This window comes from Delphinapterus leucas, chromosome 1, assembly GCF_059928025.1.
Source record: "Delphinapterus leucas isolate spDelLeu-1000000601 "Yukka" chromosome 1, BTC_Dleu_Yukka2, whole genome shotgun sequence".
NCBI classification, from domain to species: Eukaryota; Metazoa; Chordata; class Mammalia; order Artiodactyla; family Monodontidae; genus Delphinapterus; species Delphinapterus leucas.
Window position 1 is genome coordinate 115,400,154 of NC_143129.1, and position 26,220 is coordinate 115,426,373.

The window sequence follows — 26,220 nt, forward strand, 5'->3', positions numbered from 1 at the left end:
GGAATGTAAAATGGAATAGCTATTTTGGGAAACAGTTTGACTATTTCTTAAAAAATTAAACATAAACTTTCTACATGGCCCAGAAATTCCACTCCCAGGTACCTATCTACTCAAGGGAAATGAAAATATATGTATACATAAAGACTTATATGTGAATGTGGAAGTAGAATTATTCATAATACCAAACCTGGAAGCAATCCAAATGTCCATCAGCTAGTAAAGGAATGAACAAAATGTGATATATCTATACAATGGAATATTATGCAGAAATAAAAAGGGAACAAACTACCAATACATGCTAAAACATGGGTAAGCTTCAAAAACTTTATGCTAAATGAAAGAAGCCAAACTCAAAAGACCACATATTGTATGATTTCATATGACACTTCCAAGAAAGGCAAATCTATAGAGAAAGCAAACAGATCAATGGTTGCCTGGGAACAGAGATTGACTGCAAATGGAAACAATGGAATTTGGGGCGAAGATGGAAATGTTCTAAAACTGGACTGTTGTGATGGTTGCACAGCTCCATAAATTTAAAGTTAGGTAAGTTTATAATAGGTGTATCTTTTTAATAGGTGTATTTTTATGTGAATTATACCTCAAGGAAGCTGTTACAAATAACACACAATAAAACAACACTATGTATTTCACAAAGACGTGTTTACGTAAGGAACCATATCAAATGCATGAGAGTGAGGGGGGGTAATGAGAGTGGAGATGGACAAATGACGAAAACATTAAAGAAAGGATTGTTGCACATGGTGAGAATGTGCCGAGAACTGGGGAATGTGATTATCTCAGCTTTGTCCTCCACAGTCTGAAAGAGAAAACAAGGAAGCTGTCACCAGTGAAGCTTTCAAAATTACTAGTAGAATGAGGAAAATAATACTTATAATTATAAAATGCTTTACTGTTTAAAAGCTCACATACATTTTCTCATTTAATTCTCAAAACAGCTCTGTTAAATAGGTATAACTATCTCCATTTTACAGATGAAGAAACCAAATTAGACGTGGTGTGGTCACACAACTAGTGGCTACTAGTAGCTAGTAGCACATAGCTTGGAGACTTAAACCCAGTACTTTTCCCATTGTCATCAGAGAACACTGCCCAGATCAAACTGGTCTTCCCTGACAACTCCACCATCATGTTTACACTAAGAGATCCTACCCCCTTTACTTTGCTTATCCAATCAGACTCTTCCCCAGACATTTGGAATTGGACAATAGTGAGTCTCCATGACTACACACACTGAGAATATATAAACCCGGGGGTTGTGGAGTGGCTGTATTTCTTAACAAGGTACATGGAAAAGAGAGACAACTGGCCTTAAAGAAAGAAGAACGCAGCGGATTCAGTGACAAAAGGCCCTGTGGCCACCGAGGCAAACACACATTCACACTGTGGTAGCCATGGAGAGGTGCCGCCGAGATCCCCCTTCGAAGAACTTGATACGAGCCACAAGAAGTGCAGTCATCAGCCTCCAGCTGTCAGCTCCAGCTGCAGAGAAGCCTACTGCCCAAGATCACGCCCTTTCTGGGGCAGCCTGCATCAGGTGACTGAGTGGGGTCAGATATAAAGCATGGAGCGGTTCCGCCTGATGCAGGACACTCGAAAGAAAACGCTTTCTCCAGAGCTACCCGGATTCGTCAGACCTGCATCACATCTTAAATTCTCTCTTTGACCTATCCTGTTTCCTCCTCCTTCCTTTCACAGGCATTGAACCCTAATAACTCCTATCAGCATCTGTTTCTCAGTAACCCAACATGCAACCCATCACAACACATGCCCACAGGATAAAATTCAGGCTTCCAGGCTTTCTGGTTCCTGCTTCTTGTGTGGGCCCAGCTGCACTTCCACTTTCCAGCCTTTATTTTAACCAGGCTCAGGTGCGAACAAAGGCTTTGACCAGATCATGAATTTTGTTCGAGTACTGCCACTAATAGCCACGTAATCTTGAGCAAATCATTTTATTTCTCTGGGTCTTCACTTTCTTCCCTGTCCATTAAGTGGTCAGGAAAGGCCCTCCTAATCTTTACCCTATAGTCAACCAGCCACCTGATTACACACTGCCTGCTGAGCCACCAAAATGGTTTTAACCGTCCGTAATATACACTCTCTCATGGTATTTCAGTCTTAGCTTAGATGCTTTCCTAGAAAGTATCCCCAGCTTTCTAGCTGTTAAATTGAACTTAACTATGATTTCGGCAAAGGGCCAGCTCCCAAAGTGAGTAGGAGAGCTGCACCATGGATGCCTGGTGCAGGGCTGGGAGACAGAGATGATAGAGGATGGCATGAAGGTTCAATCCTATACTGCAGGAGCTGGGCTTGTCCCTCTACTCCATTGAGGTAGAAAAGGGAGGGAAAGGGGTTTGAGGAACTGGATAGGAATTCAACGATAGCCCCACAAATAACTTCATCCCCCCGTCCCTGCCATGTCTGTCCCTGCAGGCAATACCCTTGCTCTATACTCCAACAACCCAAAGTTCTCTCCGGCAGGACCACTCAAATTCCCCTTTTCCTTCAAAACTGCCATTTAACAACATCACAACCTCTGATACCTCCATCAAAACTACAGTCCTAAAGTGCTGATTGTTTAACTTAGTTAAGTGACTAGCTGCGATACTCTCAAGAATCCTTACTGGTTTAACGATATTCCCTCCAGTGACTGTGAAAAAAACACACAGATTACAAGAACAAATGTAGGAAAATGACAAATATCCAAAATACCCCAAAGCGTCTTTGCTTCTGGTGTCTGATTTGTAGTTTCACAACTTCCTCTGTGATTTTAAATAGACATCCGTTATTCTCATGGGAATAAACACTTCCTCTTGTTCTCATGCCCCAAATGTTGTCTTTAGCAAGGCCACATGGATTCTTTCTGTCATTTAGCCCCTATTCCTAGTATAAACATGTAATCTGGCCTGCAAATCTGAGACAGGTGGGACCTGGGACCCTTTGCTGCAGTGCTTGCACCTGGACAAAGAGTAACAGAATACAAAGAAACTATAAGGGACTAAAAATAACTGTGTGCAGGTGCAGGTGGGGCAAATTAAAAACAAGAAGATACAAAAAGACCAAAAACCCAACTGCCACTTCTCAGGAGTCTGCAGCAAAAGCAGGGTACTGCACTTGCACCCTGCACACAGCACCACCAAGGAGATAGGCAGACCACCTAAGCCACCCCTCAGGTGGACTCCTGACCCACCCCTATCCTCACCGCATGTAAAGGAACCAGCTCCCTCCTGCCCCACCCCACGAGCCAACAAAGGCACCTGTTATTTGTTTTCGCTCCCTTGTGCTGCAGCACTAGTCCCAATAAACTCTTGCCTGATTTTCTTATCTGGCCTCTTATCAATCTCTATTGATTAAGGAGTCCAAGAATCCTGGTCGGTAACACGGTTACCAGTCAGGCTCTTTTTGACTCCATGGGTAGCTGGCACCTCTAAGTATATTGACAAAACACTGTCCATATGACTCCTTTGCAAGCCTCTTCCTCGTAACCCATAAAAAAAATTTTACGAAACTTTCCCAACTTACTTCAGTGCTCCTTCCAGTGCTACAGTATCAGTGGAGCCCCAACTAAGGTTTCAAAATTTCCTCATTCTGCTCACCCATTCAAAATTCCCATTCCCTGATGAACATGTGAATGAGTGATAACAGTTAAATGCCCTGCAAACCATAACAGGATTTGAGGGATTGGCACAAAGCAGCCCACAGCTAAAAATCCATTTCTTTGAAGTCTCCTTATGCAGAGAGAAAAATATGAATCTCACAGACATTACGTAAAGATTAGGTGAAAATGCCTAATGCTCAGTATGTAATATTAATTTTCAAAAGTAACTGAAACGGATGCCAGGCTAGTTTTTGTTTTCTGTGTTTTGGGTTTTTTTTAAGATGTTCTAGTCCTGGGGGTTGAATTTTTGGCCCAGTCTTTAAATATGTGATATATATATATATATATATACACATATATATATATAATCCTTGACTGTTGTATCTCTGCATTTATTTGGTTCTTTAAAATCTCTCTCTCTCTCTCTCTCTCTCTCTCTCTCTCTATATATATATATATATATATATTCTCTCTCTTAGAATCCTGTAAGATGCTGTAAATGGGGAACTGGCTGATGCCGGCTGTTACGGACAAAGAAGTGAAAGAATTAAAGTTCATGCCCTCTTTCCTACCTGAAACCTATCAGGATTCCCAATAATAATAGCGACCATATGTTGAGTTTCATCACTGCTAGCTTATTTCCATGCATGATTACACTTAATCATCAAAATAAACCGAAAGATTTGTAATACCATCGTCTCTGGAGTACTGCTGAAGAAACTGAAGCATGGAGAGGCGTAATATCAGGGGTTTCTTCCATTTTCATGCAAGTTCAGAACAGATTAGGGTGGTCTTCCAAATACAAAGCTGTGAGGGTCCCACTTCTCCCCCCGCCCCGGCGCGGAGACGCTCTCTTTAAGCGGAAGCGTGTGGCCACGTGCATAGGGCGCGGCCTCCCCAAGGGAGGGGTTTGGCGAAACCCCGCCCCGAAGGCGGGATGACAGTGGGCGTGGCCTCACGCGGAACCCGTAGGATCTGTGCCGGACTGCAGCAAGCCGTAAAGAGCTCCACAAGTCGTGAAGCGGCAATGTGCGGAAGCGTTGCTTTACGACTGTTTGGATAGACGCACTGGGCCGGCGTTTTCTGCTTGCTACTTCTCTGATCCACACGTGGGCCGCTGTCGGTGTTGTAGCCAGAAATTCATTCCTATTGGCGTGGACCAGCCATATTGAAGGACAGAGTGGCAACGGAGGTCAAGGATCTTGAGCTGATGGAGTTTGCTGCTGAAAATGGGGAGACGTCGGGAGGAGGTCTCCAGAGTGGAGCTGAAGGGGCGCGGCTACGTCTCGAGTCAGATGGAGAGAGAGCCAGGGGCACAGTAGGGACCGAGGAGGCCGGCAGTGGAGAGGCGGGGAATGGACCGACCGGAATGGGGAAGACAGGGGAAGGGGAAGAAGGAAATGGACCAAGGGCAGAGAAGATGCGAGTGGACCTAGCAGTTGTGAAGCAAGAAGTAATGGACTGGTCAGAAATGGAAGAAGGTATGCGGAATGACCAGTGGGTAAAGCAGGAGGTGGAGGATGCGCCTGAGGTGAAAGAGGAAAAACCAGGCACGTTGGAGGTGAAGCAGGAGACGGATAGTAGTTTGATGCTAAAAGAAGAGAAGGTGGAAGAACCAGAGCTAAAGGAAGAGAAAGTGAAGGTGAAGGAAGAAGTGATGGACTGGCTAGAAATGAAGGAAGAGAAGAAAGATAGCTTGAAGATTAAAGGGGAGGAGATGTTTCTTGATCAGAACGTAAAGAAGGAGGAAATAATGGATGAAGTGTGTGTAAAAGAAGAGAAATATTTCCCTAAAGAAGAAGTGATGGATGATACAAAGGTGAAAGAAGAGCCTCAGATAAATCCCCCAGTGGGCTCCAAGCGGAAACTGGCCATGTCAAGGTAGGGCAAGGAGAATTCCATTGGGGGAATAAAGCTATGGAATTCTCTGTTGTCTAGACTGAAAGAAATTACACTACCAGAAGGGTGTGGAATAATGATAAATAAGTGCCAGTTTGGGTCCCTGGAGCCTGAATGATGGGGGGAAGGGCGATTGGGAAGGGAGGGTTTTGTCAGATGACAATAAATTCAGTGAAAATATGTGAGGTTGGTACTAGTGTCCAGTGGCCAAGTTAGGAAGTGAAAATTCTTGGGACCAGAAAGCCCTTGTACCAGAATCTGGCTTGACTTAATATGCTCTTGGCTTAGTATTCTTTTGAGAGAGAATAGGTGTGAGGAAAAGTCTAATAAAACCAACAAGGGTAAAGTGGAGTAAGTTAAAATTAGACAAAATACACTTGAACTCACCCAACCGTCTAGTTTCTCTATGGGTACTATGAATATTTATTGCTTTTGATTTAATTTCCTTACAGTGTGATAATGAGGCAGCATAGGAAATAAGAGTAGTCAGTTTCTTGGGATTGTCGCTGTCTCGAACACAGTAAAACAGAAGTAGCTGTAGTTTGATTGTCAGTATCCCAAGATCCTAAAAGAACAGTTGAAGACAGATGCTGGATAATAGCATTTCTAGATTATTTTGACGCCCATTCTAGGTTGGGTGAGGAGTTGAGAAAGAAAGATGCAACTGCTACTCTCTAAATTTGCCTGGGTCTTATATCTTTTTCTGGTGTGTCTGCCTTTGAGATAAATAAACATAGCTCATGGATTGGACTTTTGGGTATGTGCACGCACACAATTGTTAACAGTGTCAATAGTTACAAGTTAAAATATCGAATGATCTCATTCTCAGATTATAGTAGGAAAGGAAGTCAAAGTGAGATGATTTTTTTTAATTGAATACGTGTTTTCTTGAATTACGTATCATTAACAACATTGTAAATGTAGTTGTCATTTCCTAGAGGAGAATTTTCTAATGATGTTTGACAGCTATCAAGTATTTCATAAGAGTTACTTGCATCTACTTTATTCACTATGATTACATGTCTGGAAATTGATTGTGATAGTAATTGACTCAGCATTAAAAGTTTATAAATAAACATGTAAAATTAATATTTGATAACTTATCAAGTTTCATGTGGGCTTTTGTAGATGTGAAACTTGTGGTACAGAAGAAGCAAAGTACAGATGTCCACGCTGTATGCGCTATTCCTGCAGGTATGTATGTCATTTCCTACCCTGTTATCTCTGCCTGTATCCTTTTTACCTCAAAGTGTAAAAGTACCTCCTCTTTTGTCTCTTCAGTTTGCCCTGTGTAAAGAAACACAAAGCAGAACTGACATGTAATGGAGTTCGAGATAAAACTGCATATGTTTCAATGCAACAGTTTTCTGAAATGAATCTCCTAAGTGGTAAGCCATCTTCTGCATAGCCGATTGATGCTTCCTGGCCATTGGCATATATCATTTGTTTATTTTTCTATTTCGATATTTGTAGATTATCGATTTTTGGAAGATGTGGCAAGAACAGCAGACCATATTTCTAGAGATGCTTTCTTAAAAAGACCAATAAGCAATAAACATGTAAGTATTTCTTCTACTCCCTTCCAGTTAGAATTTCTTCTAATGAATTAGATTCTTTTTTTTTTTTTCACTCATCAAATATATTAAGTTACTAGGGATACAGCAGTGACCAAAACAAAGTCCTTCTCCTCATGGAGCTTGTATTGTAGCAGGAGAGACAGGAGATGAGTAGAGGAACAAATATAATTTCAGGTAATGTTAAGTGCATCTGGAAGATAGGACACAGGAAATTAAAGAAAATGAAAATGGTGTTTGTTTGCTGGGGGAGGAGGGTGTTATAAGGGTACTATTTTCCGTACAGTAGTCAGGAAAGGCTTCTCTGAAAGATGACATTTAAGCAGCAGTCTGAATGATGAGAAAGAGGCAGTCATGTGAAGGTTTGGAGAAAGACTTTCCAGGTAGAGACAAAAGCAAAAGTAAAGAATGAGTCAGGGGCTTCCCTGGTGGCGCAGTGGTTGGGAGTCCGCCTGCCGATGGAGGGGACACGGGTTCATGCCCCGGCCCTGGAGGATCCCACGTGCCGTGGAGCGGCTGGGCCCGTGAGCCATGGCCGCTGGGCCTGCACGTCCAGAGCCTGTGCTCCGCGACGGGAGAGGCCACAGCAGTGAGAGGCCTGCGTACCGCAAAAAAAAAAAAAAAAGTCAGGGATGAAGTTAGGGTGTTTGAGGAGTTAAAAGAGGGGCAAGGTGACAAGCGTAGTTGAGTGAGGAGCATGTAGAATGGAGGTTAAAGAAACTAGTGAGGGCTCCTAATGTATTCGAAGTAAAAATGGAAGCCATGGGTGGACATTGAGCCTGTTTGCTTTTTGAAAGATCACTCTTGCTGCTCTCTGGAAAGTGGACTTGAGTAGGCAAGAGTGGAAGATTGGAAGCTGAGAGACCAGTTATAAGGCTGCTGTTGTGGTTCTAGTCAGAGAGGATGCTGTTAGAATTATTGGGAAGTGATTACACTTGAATTTTGAAGGAAGAGCTAACAGGACTTGCTGTTTTAATATACTTAATTTTCATACTTTCATCCCTTTTTCATTCCTTATGCACTATGCAAAATTAAAAACTTACATATTTGAAGTATTTTGCAACTGCTATTGTTCTAAAATAATATTATTAAATCACATCATGGAATTATGTTCATTTTTCAATACCATTTTGGTATTGGAGTTGCAGAATTTTAGTACCTTTTAAACAGTTTATTTTATTGGTGTTTTTGGTACAGACATGACATTACCCACATCTGAAAGAAAAATTACCATGCACCAAGTCTTTTTTTCCCTCAAGCTTAATTAGACATAATTAAATTCTACTTAAAAGATAAATTACTTTTTAAAATTTTTTTTGTGAAATATGACATGCATATATAAAAGCATAAAATAGAAATACACTTTTTTTTTTTTTGGTTACATTGGATCTTCATTGCTGCACGTGGGCTTTCTCTAGTTGCGGCGAGCAGGGGCTGATCTTCATTGCGGTGCATGGGCTTCACATTGTGGTGGCATCTCTTGTTGCGGAGCACAGGCTCTAGGCGCATGGGCTTCGGTAGTTGTGGTGCACGGGCTCAGTAGTTGTGGCTCACGAGCTCTAGAGAGCAAGTTCAGTAGTTGTGGCGCACAGGCTTAATTGCTCCGTAGCATGTGGGATCTTCCCAGACCAGGGCTCGAACCTGTGTCCCCTGCATTGGCAGGTGGATTCTTAACCACTGCGCCATCAGGGAGGTCCAGAAATACACAATTTAATGAATAATTATGCAGTAAACATCCATGTAACTACCACCTAGGTCTAAAATTAGAACATTACCAGCTTCTCAAAAGTTCCTGCCACCAGCTTATGCCCTTTCCTGAACCATTCTTATTTCTGGATTTTCTGTAATAAATGGACTCTGGGTTTTCTAATTTTAGAAACAGTGAACACTTCTGTTTAGGAATTGTGGTTTGCTTATACATATGTTTTTCTGGGGTTTATACCTAGAAGCTGAATTGCTTTGTTGTGGCGTATGCATATCTTCAATTTGACTATACGTTACCAAAACATTTTCCAAAGTGGTGATACCAGTTTATACTCACAGTAGTGTTTAAGTGTACCTGTTGTCGCATCCTCTCCAATACTTGACTTGGTCAGAGTTTCTGAGTTTTTGTCAGTTTGATGGCTGTGTTATTTTATTATGATTTTTAATTTGTAGTCTGATTCTTAAAGAGATTGAGCACCTTTCAAATATTTTATTGGCCAATTGGATATTCTTCTTTGTGGTATGCCTGTTAAGTCTTTTGTTCATCTTTTCATTCGTCAGTTGTTTTTTCTTACTGGTTTGTAGTAATTCTCTGTATTTTTAGATGCTAGTTGTTAGTTGGTTGTATGTGTTATAAATTCCTTCTTTCATTCTGTGGCTTGTCTTCTTACTCTCTTTAGTGTTTTATGGTAAACAGATGTTCCTAATTTTCATGTAGTAAAAATTGTTGTATGTTTCCTTTATAGTTAATAGTTTTATGAGTTTATAAAGAAATCCTTCCCTACCTTGTTATGAAGCTATTCTCCTGTAACTATTTTCTAAAAGCTTTACAGTGTTGCATCTCCCATTTATGTCTGTAAACATGGAATTGATTTTTGTCTAGCATGTCAAGTGGAGGTCCTATGTAATTTTCCACATGGATAATCTACTTTTTCTAGCACCATTTATTGAAAAAATTCATCCTTTCCCTACTGCTCTGCAGGACCATCTTTGTCATATATCAAGCATCCATATATGCTTGGGTCAGTTTCTGGCCTGTCTGTTCATTCTGGTGGTCCTCTTATCTATCCACACCAATGCTCAATACTCTAAACTATTGTAGTCTTTTACTGAAACTCACTGAAAAAGTAAGTCCTCCCACTTCATTCATTTTTTAGAATATAGCCATTTTTCTAGAATATTTTCTGGAGTATTTTCTAAAATATGGCTGTGGCTCTTTGTAATTTTATACAAATATGAAAAATCAGCCTATTGATTGTACAGTCCTACCTTCCCCACCTGGGAATTTTGATTGGGGTTGCATTTATTTTGTAGAGTTACTTGAGTGATTGGATTTTACAGCATTGAATGTTTAAATCCTTGACTGTTGTATCTCTGCATTTATTTGGTTCTTTAACATCTCTATAACTTTCTCAGTGAAGGTCTTGCATATTTCTTATTAGATTTATTCTTGGGCACTTTATTTTTTCATACTATTTTAAGTAGTGTTTTCTTTTTAATGTTTTATTATCTCTTTGCTGGTATTTAGGAATGAGATATTTTTGTTGTCTATTTTATAGTAGTAACCATATTAAAGTCTGTCCCAATACCTTATCTATAGATTCTTTGAGATTTTCTCTGTAAACAGTTCATCACAATTTGTTTCTATCCTTCTGTCCTTGTTCTTTTATCTCTTTTTCTTGCCTTGTTCGGTATAGCTAGGACTTCCAAGAATGTCAAATAGTGCTGATGACAGTAGATATTTATGTTGTAAGTAGAAGTGCATCCCTAGGTTTGATGATTTGCTGAAAGGATTCACAGGATGCAACATACAGTTGTACTCATGGCTAAAATTTATTACAGTGAAAGGATACAGAGCAAAATTAGCAAAAGGAAAAAGTATATGGGGCAAAGTCTGTAGGAATCCAGCCACAAGCTTCCCAAAGTCCTCTTCTATTGGAGTCACATCGTACACAGTTAATTCCTCGGGCAATGGGTTATGATAATTAATGTTTGAAGTTATTGTCTACCAGGGAAACTCACTGCCCAAGGTTTTTATTGGGGGCTGATCGCAGAAACACCCTCGCCCTAGCACTTGCCAAATTCCACACTCCCAGAAGGGAAGCAGATAAAACCACATTTTTGTGCAATTTCAGCACAGTGAACCACTCTTATCATTTTAGGAAAAGTTTTATGTCAGTGTAGGGTCCATTTACCAGTCAGTCAAGTTCCCAGACACCAGCCAAGAGCCAATCTTGCCAACAGAACTTTCTAAGGATAACAGTCTCGGGCCTGGTATATTAACTGTTCTGTACATCTTTGTTTCATAACTCCTGATCATAGAGGGAAAAGTTCCAAGATTTCACCATGATGTTTGCTTTTAAATTTTTTGTAGATACAGTTTGATATTTAGATTAAAGAAGTTCTGTTCCTAGTGTGCTAACAGATGTTAACATGAATGGTGGTTATATTTTATCAAATGCTTTTTCTGTATTTGATTATTTCTTCTTTTAATATATAATATTCTAGTATGAATAATAATCCTTTAATCAGTTTTCTATTGTAAGTTAAACTTGCATGGTATATTATTATCATACCTGCTTTTTATACTTTGCAGAATTCAGTTGTATTATGTATATGTACACATTATCCATTCATTCATTTTTGCATTTCTGTCCATGAGTGAAATGACTTCTGATTTTCCTTTTTGGTATTCTTCGGTTTCTATATCATTGTGATTTTAGTTTCATAAAATTATTTGGGAATGCTCCCATTTTGGTCCTGGATACATTAACTAACATTGGGATTATTTCTTCCATGGGAGTTTGGTAAAATTTATTAATGGGCTTGGGAAGTTTATTCTTTACTGTTTATTGGACTATTTAGGTTTTCTCTGTCTTCCTGAGTCATTGTTAGTAGACTACATTTTTCTAAGAATTTTTCCATTTTACTTAAATTTTCAAATGCATTGGCATAAAGTTCTTCATATTTTCTTTTACATGTCTGTAGAAGTTATATTATCATTTGTGATAATCCTTATTTGTGTCCTCTTCTTTTCTAGATCAGTTGCTATTGTGAATTCCTTTTCTATTTTGTTAATGTGTCCTCTTGACTTTTGTTATATCCTTTTATATTTTTAGCTTAATTGCATTGTGGTCAGAGAACATATTTTTTCTGAGTTCATTCTTTTAAAATATGTTAAGACTTGTGTTTATGGCCCAGCATGTGGTCAGATTTTGTAATGTTCTCTGTTTGCTTGGGAAAGAAAAATTATTCTGCATTTGCTAAATATAGTATTCTAAATATATTCCTTTTAGGTCAGATTTGTTAATTATGTTGTTCAAATTATTTATAGTGCTACTGGGTTTTTTTTGTTTTTTGTCTGTTTTTCTATCAGTTACTGAGAGAGGTGTGTTAACATTTCCCAATAGATAAAATCAAAAGGATTTGTATGTTTCTCCTTGTGGTTCAGTTAGCTTTGCTTCATATGCTTTAAGGCTAAATTATTAGATGCATACTTCAGGAAATTCTTGGTGTATTTAACCTCTGGCATTATGATGTGACCCTTTTTGTCTCAAGCTTTTTGTGTGCTTTATCTGGTATTGAACTATTTCAGTCCTTTGGTTGGTATTTGCATGGTGTATTTTGTCCCTTACTTTTACTTTAGGCCTTTTTGTATCTTCATGTTCTGGGTGTACCTTTTCAAAGTACCACATAATTGGGTTCCAGTTTTTCTCCATTTTGACAATCTGGAACTTTTAACTGAATCATCAAATTCATTTACTTTTTTAAAAAATTACCTATATATTTGACTTTAACTGTGTCACCTTACTTGTGCTATTTGTCCACTTGCTTTGTTTTGTTTTGTTCTTTTTCTTCTTGTCTTTTGGACTAATTGAGTAATTTCTTATCATTTGAATTTTTCTTCTATCAGTTTAGAACTTATACATCCTTTTTCTATCCTTTCATTAGTTAGGCTAGACATTGCATGCATACTTCATTTATCAGTATCTAAAGTTAATCAGTACCTTAAGCCTGTACTTAAACAATGCAATGACCTTAGAACAGGAGTTGGCCAACTTCTGTAAAGAGTCAGATAGTAAACCTTTTTTTCAAACCTTATGGTTTCTGTCACAACTACTCAACTCTGCCACTGTAGCAAAAAAGCAGCCATGAATAATACATAAACAAATGCACAGGGCTGTATTCCAACAAAATTTGTTTATAAAAATAGGCAGCAGGCAGGATTTGGCCCTAGTTTGCCCGCAGTTACCTTAGAACACTTAAATTCCATTTAACACTCTACTGACTTTTCGTATTGTTTTCAGGTATTTAGATTGTCTTTTTTGTTTCAATCTCCATACAATAATTACTGTTTTATCCAGTCAGTGTTTGTTTTGGTTTATCTTCATATTTCCCACTTTCTTTGCTCTTTATTTTTTCTGCCATCATCTTAGACTTTCTGTCTGAGAGATCACTTTCTACCTCAAGTAGATCTTTTAGAATGTCCTTTAGAGAGAGTTTGCTGGTTAGATTACTCTATTGGCATTTAAATCACTCTTAAATGATTTTTGTCTATAGAATTCTGGGTTCAGAATTACTCTTCCATTGTCTATGGCTTCCATTTTTATTGTTGTAAAGTCATTTGTCATTTTTAACTGCCTTTGAAATATTTTTTCTCTGAATGCATTCTTTTTATTGTTGGTCTTCTGCATTTTTTACTATACTGTGAAAATGCACCTTTCTTTTTATTTATCTTACTTGAGAATTATTAGATTTATTGAATCAGTGGAGTGTCTTTCATCAATTATGGGAAATTATCAGCTCATTTCTATTAAAATATTACTTGTGCTTTATTCATTCTCTCTTCTTCTAAAACTACCATTAAATGTGGCTTAGGCCTTCTCCCTATATCACACTTACCCCTTAACCTCTCCTGATTTTGTCATCTTTTTTATCTCTAATGCAAAATTTTAGTTTGGCTTATTTAAAAATCTGCTGAGTCACTTTTTATAGTTTCTCTTCACTGCACATATTTTCAGGCTTTCTTTTATTCCTTTAAATTTTGCAGAGCAGTTCTGTAATCTGTGTATGATTTTTTTAGTGTCTGAATATATAGGGAGCTCTCTCAGCTACATCTTTTTTCTCTTTTGGTTCCAGTACACTGAGCCTTGTTTTCTTATATTGTTTATACTTTTTTGTTTTTTGTTGAGTACTGCTTTTTTTTTTTTCTTTAAATATTATTTGTGGGAATTTTTTGAAGGTTAGAAGAAACAGGCCTTCCTTTATTCTACCAGGTACCTAAGAACATTGCAGATCTGGACTATCGTAAACCAAGTTGAAGGTTTAAGACTGTGTTAACCAAACAAGCAAGGCAGATCATTTCATGGGCTAGCATGGGCTCAACCAACCTACATGATCCATGGAGTAACACATGTCAGAGCTAGAATTCTCATATCCCATTTTGTACATCCTACATCAGTGGCTACTTTAAGTTAAGCCTTGTACTAGGCAGTGCCATAGTTCCTCCCTGAATGAAGCTACCTGACTAGTAATAGAAACAGGCATATATATATATATAGCTAACTATGGTATGAAACCATCAGTAAAAAAAGAAAGAACTGTATAGGTAATCCCTGTGATTGCTAAAACCTGTATTTTTTAAAGCCCCATAAAATTCTTCTTTTGGCTTATAGAGTATATGGTTAAAATCACAGGCTCTGGAATTAGACAGACCTGGATTTGAATGTAGGCTTTACATCTCAGAAATAGCTGAAATAGCAGAAATGGGAGTAATAATAGTACCTGCCTCATAGTATTGTGAGGATTAAATGAGACATTGCTGTTTAGGGCAGTTTGTGAAACATAAGTACTCAATAAATCTTAACTATTATGTTTTGAACATTGTTTTACGTGCTTTTGGAATTTAAGGCATTTTAATATTAATTTGCCTATTTGTTTCTGGTTGTTAGATGTACTTTATGAAAAATCGTGCTCGAAAGCAAGCTATTAACTTAAAACTTCTACCCAATGGATTCACCAAAAGGAAAGAAAATTCCACATTTTTTGATAAGAAGTAAGTGTCTGACTTCTTTCTTAGTATATCAGATGTTCTGATTTGATTAGGAACATCTTTTAAGATTTGGTTTACTATAGAACATTGCTACTCAAAGTGTGGTCTGTGAGGTGTTTGTTATTGGTACAGGACAAGATGACTGCACAAATTGGAAATAAACATTTAGGAACTTATGCTAATTTTATGTCATGTGACTTTAATAACAGTTTGGGTTTGCTGTGTGTGTGTGTGTGTGTGTGTGTGTGTGTGGTGAGAGATGGAGAGAGAGAGAAGAGAGTGTGTGTACGTGTCTGTCCTTCTCTCTGAGACCTAAGATACCGTGAAAGTATTTCAGAAGCTTCGAGTACAAAGCAATAAGTCAAAGCAGAATTCCTGCATATTTTTAACCAGAGCAGCTTGGCTTTTATAATCCTTTTACTTTGGGATTCCAAATAGAATTTCATTTGAGAGCCAGTGATGGAGAAGAAGGGGAACTTGGAAAACATTTAGTCTGTAGTGAATCTGTGAATACAGATAATACATTAGAGATGAGTTTCCTGCTCTCTGAAAGTGCTGCTTCAAAAAGGCCCCAGTAGTACAGAAAAGAACAGGATCCCAAAGTACTATAAGTAGCCCACTAAATTATTGGATAATACCTTTCAAAAGTCAATATTCTGGATTTAGAGTCCAAAAACCTGAGTGAGTCCTCACCGCTTCAGCCTCTTAGTAACTGTGAGGCCTTGAGCAAATTACTTCTTTTCTCCGGGCTGCATCTGCATAATGGTGGGGGTTGTACTAGGTAAACTGTAAGCTTCCCTCACAATTTTACTACATAAATTAAAGAGACAGAATGATCAGAATTATTCTAATAAACCTTCCATCTTTTCAGAAGATATTATATTATTAGAGAATGGTGTTATCCACTTATTTTATATGTTTCAAGACAAATATTTGTAAAGGTGGTTTTCCCTTTTTTTGGTTGGTTTCTAGGAGTAAAGTAATACTTTGCATTTATCAAATATGAGATGATTCTTTTGTGTATTTTGAAACTGACATATTTAGAAATAGACATAATTTGTTTGAAATTTAAGATAACTGGTTTGTGCCATCTGAAATATAAAATGTATTCCTGTTTTATGAAAGAAACCATTCAGAATGGTTTTACTACTACTAATATAGCCTCAAAATTTTAATTTTGGGGTCTCTAGACACATGAATGTATGTGGGAAGTTTTTTCCAAGAATACTACATTCGGTGTATTTTCTGGGTTCAGAACACAAATTTATACTGTTATTTTGGAACACCTCAGATCTCTGAAATGGCAAATTGGACTCTTCTTGCATTATGCCTTTTACTCATGAATTTACAATGATTTGGGCTTGATTTTCTTATATTTTTAGTGTCTTCCCATGCGGAGCTTAGCAACATAGTACACAGTAGACTTTAGAGTCAATTTCTTAGCTGCTTTCACATCTGTAAAATGGAGCTAATGATAGCTACTGTGTAGTTGTGACCTTAGTGTATTAATTTACCTAGACACTAACTGGAGTGTAGGAAGGAATCAGCATATAGTAGCAATTGTAAAAGTAATACATCCTCATCATTAAAAAAATTAAAGGAAAAATAGCACCTTTAATTCCACTACGCAGAGACAACCACTGATAATATTTTGTTTTCTTCTAATCATGTGTCCTTTTTTCAATTAATAAAGTAAAACATAATATTAAATACTTATATAAAAGTATAAAAAGTTACATGACTCTCCTCAAGTTAAACATTATTCATCTATGTGAATAAAGGCATACACTTTTTTCTACAGCTAGCTTTTTTCTATTTAACAATATATTATGGACATCTTACTTGTTAATGCAAATCTGCCTCACTTTGTTTAAGTAGTATATTTCAACTATGACTGTATCCTAATTTATTTATTCCTATATTCATGAACATTTTTAGCTAATTTCTAGATTTTAATTATTACAAATAATGCTGTTATAAACATCCTTGAATAAATTGTTTTGTGTGCTTATGTGACTTTTTCTGTATGATCAATTCCTAGAAAGTGGGTCAGAGACTACATGCATTTATACTTTGGAAGGAAACTCCAAATTGTCCTCCCCAAAAAAGTACCACTTTGTACCTTCCACAAAAATGTATGAGTGCCTATTTTAGTTATACTGCACTTTAATTGAATATTATTAGACTTTTTTGCATATCTGATTAGAGGTTGAACAGTTGAATTTTTTCATTTAATGTGCCTGCTTATATCTCATCTTGATCTGTTGCGTGCATTGTAAATGTTTTCACCAGTCTTTTCACCCTTAATTTTGTCTTCCAGTCATTTTTGATGCATCTTAAAGAGTTGTAAAAAGAATTCTATAAAACATAGAGACAGTAAAATGGAGTGGTTAAGAGCACAAACTGGAGCTAGGTTGCCTGGGTTCAGATTTCTAACCAGCTGCTTCCTAGCCATGTGATATTAAGCTAAGCCACCTAACTTTTTGTGCTTCAGTTTCCTCATCTATAAAGTAGGGCTAGTAATAATAAACTTGGGATAAGCCAGTTTTCATTTCCATTTGTAGTAAATGAGAATACCTGTTTAAACATCTCACTAGCACTGAGTTGTCTCTTTTTTAAAAAATTTTGTTGCTATTTTGGAAAGTGGAAATGATATTTTGTTTTAATTTGATTTTATTTAATTGCTACTTAGATATGGAATATTTGGCCACGTGTTTCAGAATAATATCTTAAAATTCAAGAGTGAAGTTTGACTTAATCCAATCTGTGGTAGTAAGATGATCTTTCGTTCTTATAACTATTTTGGTGAAATAAATAATTCAAAATAATTTGGTGAAATAAATAATTGAACTCTATGGAACCGAATTTTTCTATTCTTTGTTAAATTGCCCATTATTATTTATAAATGGAAAATGCCACGAACTGAATTTAAAATGTCTGTTTGGATGTTTGAATAGTAAAGCATTAAGGTGAATTCCCTGTTAGTTGATAGCCATACTTAGAATATTTTGCTTAGTTGGTTGATAGTCAGCTTGGAAATCTCTTTAGTGTGTTCCTATATTTTGTTCATTCTTGTTCAGCATTTTCATCAGTGATTTAGATCATGATTCCTTATCTTGGCACTGTGATGTTTTGAGCCACAGAGTTCTTTGTCGTGAGTGGCTGGCGTGTGTATTATAGGATGTTTAGCAGCATCCCTGGCTTCTACTGACTAGATTTTGGTCACACACACACACACACACACACACACACACATCCCCTGGGATGGGGGCAGTGGGGAGAGGCAAAATTTGAGAGCCACTGATTTAGATGAATACGGAAGACATACTTATTGAACTTGATGTTTGGCAAGATCAGGATTGCAGAAAATTTTGATTGCTAAAAGGTGATATATAAGTAGCAAGATAAATATATATGGTCCTGTACTTAACTCTTAGGGGGGAAAAGTGAAGGAAGGCATTTAGAAGTACCTTTTTTGTGATATCTGTGTTTTCTCAGACATTCATATGAAAACGGTAAAAATTTTAGATGATCGTAGTGTTATTTGCTGGAAGGAGGGAAGAAGAGGATGCTACATCTTATCAAAGAATTATCTTTACCTCCCACATCACCAGTATTGTGTTTTTAAGAGACTTGTTTTCAATGCTTTTTTAAACTTTCAAAAGTGGTTAAGGTTTTGACTGAGATAAACCTGAATTTGAATATTGCCTCTACATATGGTTCAAGGTGACCTCAGGCAAGAGCGAATTTACTGGGTTGTTGAGGGGAGTAAATGAAATAATACCTAAATTAATACCTGGCACTTAGTAGATAATGTGCAATGATAATAAACGATCTGCATTCTCTTACTGGAAATCTTTGAGGATATGTTATGTTTACTATATTATATTCATCCCTAGTAGGTCTGGGGCAGCATTATGTAATCAAACAATACTATTTCTGCAGTGAAACCTACAAATGTTTACATTTTAATGGGAAAATAATGACTGTAAATGAGCTCAGTCAGGTTTCTGCTGCTGGAGGAGTTATGAAAATTTTTCAATTTCAGAGATTCAGGGTTTGGAATTGTTCGTATGCAATCTTGGTCCTGTACTAAGATAATTACTCCCTAGGTATTAAATTGTTCCTTTGTTTGTTTAAGCAGCTTGAGCTACAGTATACACAAAAACTCAAACTGAAGTTCTTAAAAATTAAATGTTCCACAGTGTTCATTGCAGCACTATTTACAATAGCCAGGACATGGAAGCAACAGATGAATGGATAAAGAAGATGTGGCACATATATGCAATGGAATATTACTCAGCCATAAAAAGAAACGAAATTGAGTTATTTGTAGTGAGGTGGACGGACCTAGAGTCTGTCATACAGAGTGAAGTAAGTCGGAAAGAGAAAAACAAATACCGTATGCTAACACATATATATGGAACCTAAAAAAAAAAAAAAAGAAAAAATGGTTCTGATGAACCTAGGGGCAGGACAGGAATAAAGATGCAGACGTAGAGAATGGACTTGAGGACACGGGGAAGGGGAAGTGGGACGAAGTGAGAGAGTAGCACTGACATATATACACTACTAAATGTAAAGTAGATAGCTAGTGGGAAGCAGCTGCATTGCACGGGGAGATCAGCTCAGTGCTTTGTGACCACCTAGAGGGGTGGGATAGGGAGGGTGGGAGGGAGATGCAAGAGGGAGGAGATATGGGGATATATGTATACATATAGCTGATTCACTTTGTTATACAGCAGAAACTAACACAACATTATAAAGCAATTATACTCCAATAAAGATGTTAAAAAAAAAAATTAAATGTTCCAGTGGTAACTTTTGAGCATTCTGAGTGAAGAATTCTTTGTGGTGTTTTTGTAACTTTTCTGTAAAGTTTGAAATTACTTGAAAGTAAAACGTTTTTTAAAAACAATTAAATAGCCCCATATGAAGTGTGACTAAAGCACATTCTGCTTGAATTACCTCTGTAGGACTAACAGCAGGTTATGTGGTAGCAAGTGCATTAGGTACCTTAGAATCATAGGTTCATTTTAAGCCAGGCATCCTTTATGGTAGGAGTTTTTGACCAGTATGACTTCAAATCTCTTAAAATCATATGCAAAATTATGTGATATGTGAATTTTTCTAAGACTAGGAACCATAATTTTCATTTTATAGTCAAAGTGGCATATAACACTAACCAGCCTGTGATGTCAAAAGTGTATTTAATATCAGTAGCAACAAATTTTAGAGGACTGGTGAATTTGCTGGAATGTCATAATGGATAACTTTAATGAACAAAGAAAAGTTAAGGGATGCTTATATTAAGAATAAGTTGAGCCAATACGGAAAAGACATTCTTTGTTAAAAATAGAGGAGCTTAGTAAGGAAATGTGTGCAATATAAGGCTCCCCTACTTATTTTATAGCAGATCCCAAACTACTTCTTTTAAATTGTGACTCTTTCAAAGGTAACTTCTCTGCCTCATCTCTTACGCGGGGCATGTAACTTGATGTTTACTTTCACCCAATGCTAATCAAAAACTATTGAAAGAAATATGAAAGATCTCTATAAAGAAAACTTAAATTCTACTGAATGGCTTAAAAGAGTTGAGCAAATGGGGGGAAAGGACCATGTTATTAAGAGACTCAATATTATAGAAATAACATTTATTTCTTAAATGAGTGATCTTTAAATCTGATGTGATCCCAATGAAAATATTAATGGGATGTTGTTTGGTTTTGATTTCGGATTTTTTAATTTTTTTTTTGGAGAAGGAAAGGATTCATGATAAAAATGACTTAAGTTCATTTGGAAGAGTAAACGTGGGAGAAGCACCAACCAGGAGAACCTGGGAAAAGAAAGTAATAAGGCTGGACTCATTAAAATGTATGAAATTTTAATAAAGTTTTATGGTGTTGATGTAGAAATGAACAGTTAGTTCAGATAACAGAGAATAGACATGAGGCTATTTGGCACTCTAGTATATGATCAGATAGTATTTCAAATTAATACAGAGAATGACTTATTCAATAAATGGGGTTGACACTGTTTGCCATTTGACAGTTTTTTTACCGGAACTTCCAGGTGGAATTAAAATCTTTTTCTTCCCGTTTTATTGAGATATAATTGACATACAGCACTGTATAAGTGTAAGGTGTACAGCATAGTGATTTGATTTACATATATCATGAAGTGATTATCACAATAAATTTCATGAACATCCGTCATCTCATAGATACAAAATTAAAGAAATAGAAAAAAAAATTTTTTCTTGTGATGAGAGTGCTTGGGATTTACTCTTTGAACAACTTTCATACATAACACACAACAACCTTGATTATATTTACCATGTTGTATATTACATCCCTAGTATTTATTTATCTTATAACTGGAAGTTTGTACCTTTTGACTACCTTTGTCCAATTCCCCCTCCTCCCCTCTCTCTGGTAACCAGAAATCTGATCTCTTTTTCTATGAATAAGTTTATTTTTGAAGAATAAGTGACCTACAACATTATGTTAGTAAAATCTTAAACTTAAAATGAAATTAAAAATATGGGAATATTTTCATAATTTTGATGAGAGGAACATCCCATCCAAAGCCATAAAAGAAAAAAAACTAAATTTACATAATTTTTTTTAAAAAATTGGCCAAAAAAGACCATAATAAAATCAAAAGACTACCAGACCCGCTTCCAAAAAAAATCTTTAAACATATATGACAGTGCTTACACATTAATAAAAAAGACTAGTAACTAATTAGGAAAAGGGGCAAAGGATAAGAATAGATGGTCATAGAAAGATGTATACATATACATACACACACACACACAATATGTGTCTGACAAGCATATATTAACAATATCTGATATAATGAAGGTATGAGCTAGCCAGACCATTTTCTTCTTCCACTGTTCTTGAGAGTAAAACTTAGGTGTCATTTTAGAAGACAATATTTCTAAAAATGTTATACCTGCCTACTCAAGGAATTTAGCCTCAAATGTATTAGTACAGTTCACAGAGATATATGTACATGTATATCTATTGCAACATTGTTTTTAATAGTGTAAAAACTGGCAACAGCTTCGAGTATCCCTCAGTATTGGGCTGAGCTAAGTTAATAATGATGCCTTCATACAGTGGAATTCTATGCAACCATTAAACAAAAACAGTTAGATACAGATGTATTGTCATGGAATGACATCCATGATATTGAGTATGTTCAGTTAAAAAATAATGTTGGAGTTTAAATAGTTGTCTGAAAGATATGAAGCTCACGTTTCCTATTGACGTAAAATTTACAGGCAATAAAATGTACAAATCTTAAGTGTATATTTGTTGCGTTTTGACAAATGCATATACCAGTATAACCCAGTCCCTGTAAATATATAAAATATTACCATCACCCAAGAAAGGTTTTTCCTAGTTATCTCCTCTCCTCCTCAGATAACCTATTCTAATTTTCACCCTGAAGATGAATTTTGCCTGTTTTAAAATTTCATATATATGAATCATATAGGTCACCCTTACTTTTGAATGATAGTTTAGCTGAATATGAAGTATCTCAAGTTGACATTTATTTTAGTACTTCAGTTTATTTATTCCACTGTTTTCTTACTTCTTTTGCCATTATTGAGAACACTGATGTTTTATACAATCTTTCTATGTCAGTTGCTTTTAAGTTCTTCACTTTTGTCTTTGGGGTGATTTATCTTCCTTTGGATTTGCTCTGCTTTCTGCATAATTCTGGAAAATTCTAATACATTATCTTAATTTTTTATTTCTTTGTCGGTCTTACCTACATTCTGGGTAATTCATTCAGGTGTATCAACCAAGTCACTTTCCCTCCTTAGCTGTGTCTAATTAATCTGATATTTAGCCCATGTACTGAGTGGGCTTTTTGTTTGTGTTTCAGTTACACTTTTCATTTCTTGAAGTTCTGTTCCTTTCCCAAATCTACCTGGCCTTTTAGGTAGAATGTATTCCTTTCTCATGTTTTAACCTCCCTTTTTATTCAGTAATTTAGTGCATTTGTTATTTGTGTAAATAATTGTCTGAATTTCTTGGAAATTTGTTACTGCTGTCTGCTGTTTCTGCTGACTCTTCATTTTGATGGCTTGTTTGCTTGTTTTTTTCTAAAATGTAATTATGAACTCAAGTTCATGTAGGAGGTGGTATGCATTTGCTTATGCCAGATACCCATCGCACCAATCCAGAACCCTCTTTAATTTCTTAGTCTGAAGTTTATCAGACTATACTACTGATAATAATTTGAACCCCAAACCTATTTGAGGAGTCCATACTTATTCATTCTCAATTGAAACCTTTCCCCCACCTCCTATACCTCCTCTCCTTAGACCTCAAGCTGAGGTGGACAGGTTTCCTCATTGTCTCCGTTTGCTGGTTGGCAGAATTTTTCTGGTTCACTCTTTCACTGCATAGTTTTATGCAGTGATCTCAGTTTGAGGTCTCCAGCTTATGTGAGATCAGTATCTTGTCTCATGTCCCGCAGTGGCTGTTGAAACATAAGCCTTTTGGTTACCAAGCCTCTTGATTACTTGGAAGCAAAGGCCTCCAGAGCAGGTATAGCTTCCACATTCCACTATGGTTTTTAGTTCCTGCTTCCTTTTGGCCCCTGAATATTTTTCATACTTTTTGTTGAGCTCAGTATGTTTGCTGTATTTCTCCAGGATTTCTTATTGTGCGCCTTGAGAGAGTTTTCAGATGATCTTCTCCGCCAAGTTGCCCTAATTGCCTAAAATAAGTAGTGGCCCCAAAGGGAAGGTCAGTTGTCGAAGATAGATGGATCAGGAAGGCATGATAATTACTTGTTCACCTAACAATTCTACTTTTAGGAATTTATCTGATATATATAACCATACATATGGTGCAACATTGTTTGTAATAGCAAAAGAGTAGTATGAATCTAAATATCCATCAATAGTGGACTACTTAAATAAATTATGGTACGCCTTTAAAATGGGGAAAAAATTCAGCAGCTCTAAATGTATGAATATTGGAATGGTTGCCAGAAATACTAAGTGAATAAAGATAGATACAGAACTATGTTCATTGCGTGCTACCATTGTGTGAAAAGTAAAGGTTATATCCGTATATACTTATATTAAACTATTAATAGTAGTTATCTTAAGGGAGGGAAATTGGGTAGAGGGTGACAGGGATGGGAATTACGTGCCCTTTTGTACCTTTTTTGAATTTTAGACCATGTGCATGTAATACTTATTTTAAGAATAAATAAATGAATTTTTAAAATAATAATTTTAAAAGACATTGATGGATGTGGGCAGGACCATTATACATTTTGAGTTGTAAATATATTCAATAGTCTTTGAAAAGTATTCTGATACTGTCATATAAAATTCCATGTTTTTATCCATGGCTGCATCTTTTCAGTTGTGTTTTAGTGTTTTGCTACAGAAAGCCATGGATAGCAAACCTGGAGATTATCTTGGTTGTGTTTGAATATCACATCTCGTTTGGTTGCCTAAGTCTCTCCTTTTATTTTCCTGGCTATTTGGACCTGAGGATTCAGCAGTGAGGGGGAATATATTTTGACTTGTCATTTGGAAAAAAGAATTAGATTGAGAGACTCCTCCCCAATAATATCTTTAGCTTAACTCCAGGCATGTACTCTCTTGTGTGGTCTAACCTCCCATTCCCTAGGAATGGACCCAACTTTTGACCTTTGTCTTCTGGCAGTTTGTCTCCACATGACCTCGATCCTCATTTCGAAGCAGCCCAGTCCTTCTTCATTCCTTTACAACTGTCAGCTTAGAACTGAGTTGCTATCTTCCTTTCGGCCCAGAGTTCTTAGGCTCTCTGTCTAGGGGTCTCTCTTAAACTTAGAGTATTAAGATAGTGGAAGTGTGCCCATTATTAAACAACAGTGTGAATTGCTATTTGAGCTCCAGTCCTATTTTAGAAGCTAGCCACTAGATGTCTCTCTTGTAAAGAAATAACCTTTTATAGATTCTTAAAATTACTTTTTGTAAGAATGTCTGTATGTGTGTAACTGAGTCACTTTGCTGTACAGCAGAGATCGGCACAGCATTGTAAATCAACTCTACTTAAATAAAAAAATTTTTTTAATTACTTTTTGCTCTTTGCATAAAATTACAGTATTCAAATTTTATTGTGATGATATACCTATCCACTTCTGTATTAATGTCAGTAGCACTTTTTTCTTTAAACAATTATGTGGCAATACATTTCTTAAAGCACAGGTTTTGTGGGTTTGGTTTTTTTGGGGGGGTATGGTGTCTTATAAGTAGTATAGGTTTGTACTTTGTTGCAAACTAACTTTAGAAAAGAGCAAAGGAAAATGAAATGGATTTAGCAGTTGTGGTCATGGTGAGAGAGGTCGATTTGGTGGGATTACATAATAGGTGCTCAGTACAAACTTGTTAACTAATGTAAAATGATTAGCTCTATGGTTTCTCTCCAGTAACTGCTTTGATACAGTCTGATGAAAAAATTTCAAAGCAACAGCAAGGACTTAACACTTCTATTCTTTCACACTGGTTTTCTAATGGTTCCTCAGTCAATCAGGTATTTCCTTACTGGGGCCATGTAGACAATGGTAAGAAGGAGGTTCTTATGCCACAGCATCACAGAGGGTATATCTTTCCACAGCAACAGTTAGCCAGCATTCATACAAATGGAAACCAAACATTCTTGATCGTATCAGGGTCCCCATACTGGTTCAGTTAGGGAAGTCTTTCCTCAGTCACCAAGTCTGCTTCTTCATGATATGCCTCAGTAATGAGTCCCTTTCCACTTCCTTCACCGCAGCAACTATCAGCTGTCCTCTCCCATGCAGGCCCAACTGGTCTCACCTGGGACTATTGGGGAACTTCTGAGAGCTCTCCCTACCTTCAGTGTCTTCTCACCTCAGTCACTCTTACACATTGATGCCAGATACATGTTCCTAAAGCATGTTTTTAGTATGATGGTCACCTGCTCAGAATCTTTTAATGCTTCTTGTACCCACAGGAGTCATTAGTTCAGAGATACCTTCACTGGTCATAGGCAGGACTGCCAGTAGGTGAAATGTGTCATCTCATGTGGCTTTGGATGGACTGCCTGAAGCTCTCAAGTGTTGTACTCTATTCCATGGCCTAAAATTACCTTCCTTTCTTTATCCCCCTGCCATTTGAAATTGCTACTTTTCAGGCAGTTGGAAATATCTCTTTCAAGTATTTCTCATTACCCAAAATAATGAAGGGTCTTCCTCACTGTCTTTACTTTTTAAAAGAGGAATAATAATATATTTAATAATTTTCAAATGTTTATTTTGTATTAAACATGACAAAATTTAATTTAATTTTTATGTGTAAGGGAGTTTTCTTGGCAAGTTATTTACCT

The 26,220-nt window shown here is 36.7% G+C and overlaps 1 protein-coding gene and 1 long non-coding RNA gene across 3 annotated transcripts in view; one reads left to right on the forward strand and one right to left on the reverse strand.

Moving 5' to 3' along the window:
* LOC111178362 (uncharacterized) overlaps nt 1-4,355 on the reverse strand; it is a 75,228-nt gene extending 70,873 nt beyond the window's left edge. Inside the window, exon 1 of the long non-coding RNA XR_016394843.1 lies at nt 4,312-4,355. This is a non-coding gene — a long non-coding RNA (uncharacterized LOC111178362). The remainder of the gene's footprint in view (nt 1-4,311) is intronic.
* A 304-nt stretch (nt 4,356-4,659) lies between these two features.
* The window catches only part of ZNHIT6 (zinc finger HIT-type containing 6), a 65,948-nt gene continuing 44,387 nt past the window's right edge, over nt 4,660-26,220 (forward strand). Inside the window, exons 1-5 of one of the 2 annotated variants that reach the window (XM_089920117.1) lie at nt 4,660-5,500; nt 6,647-6,712; nt 6,800-6,906; nt 6,992-7,077; nt 14,748-14,851. In XM_089920117.1, the coding sequence (XP_089776243.1) occupies nt 4,830-5,500; nt 6,647-6,712; nt 6,800-6,906; nt 6,992-7,077; nt 14,748-14,851 (1,034 nt within the window). In that variant the 5' untranslated portion in view covers nt 4,660-4,829. The remainder of the gene's footprint in view (nt 5,501-6,646; nt 6,713-6,799; nt 6,907-6,991; nt 7,078-14,747; nt 14,852-26,220) is intronic. The other variant, XM_022580936.2, reaches the window with a different exon arrangement.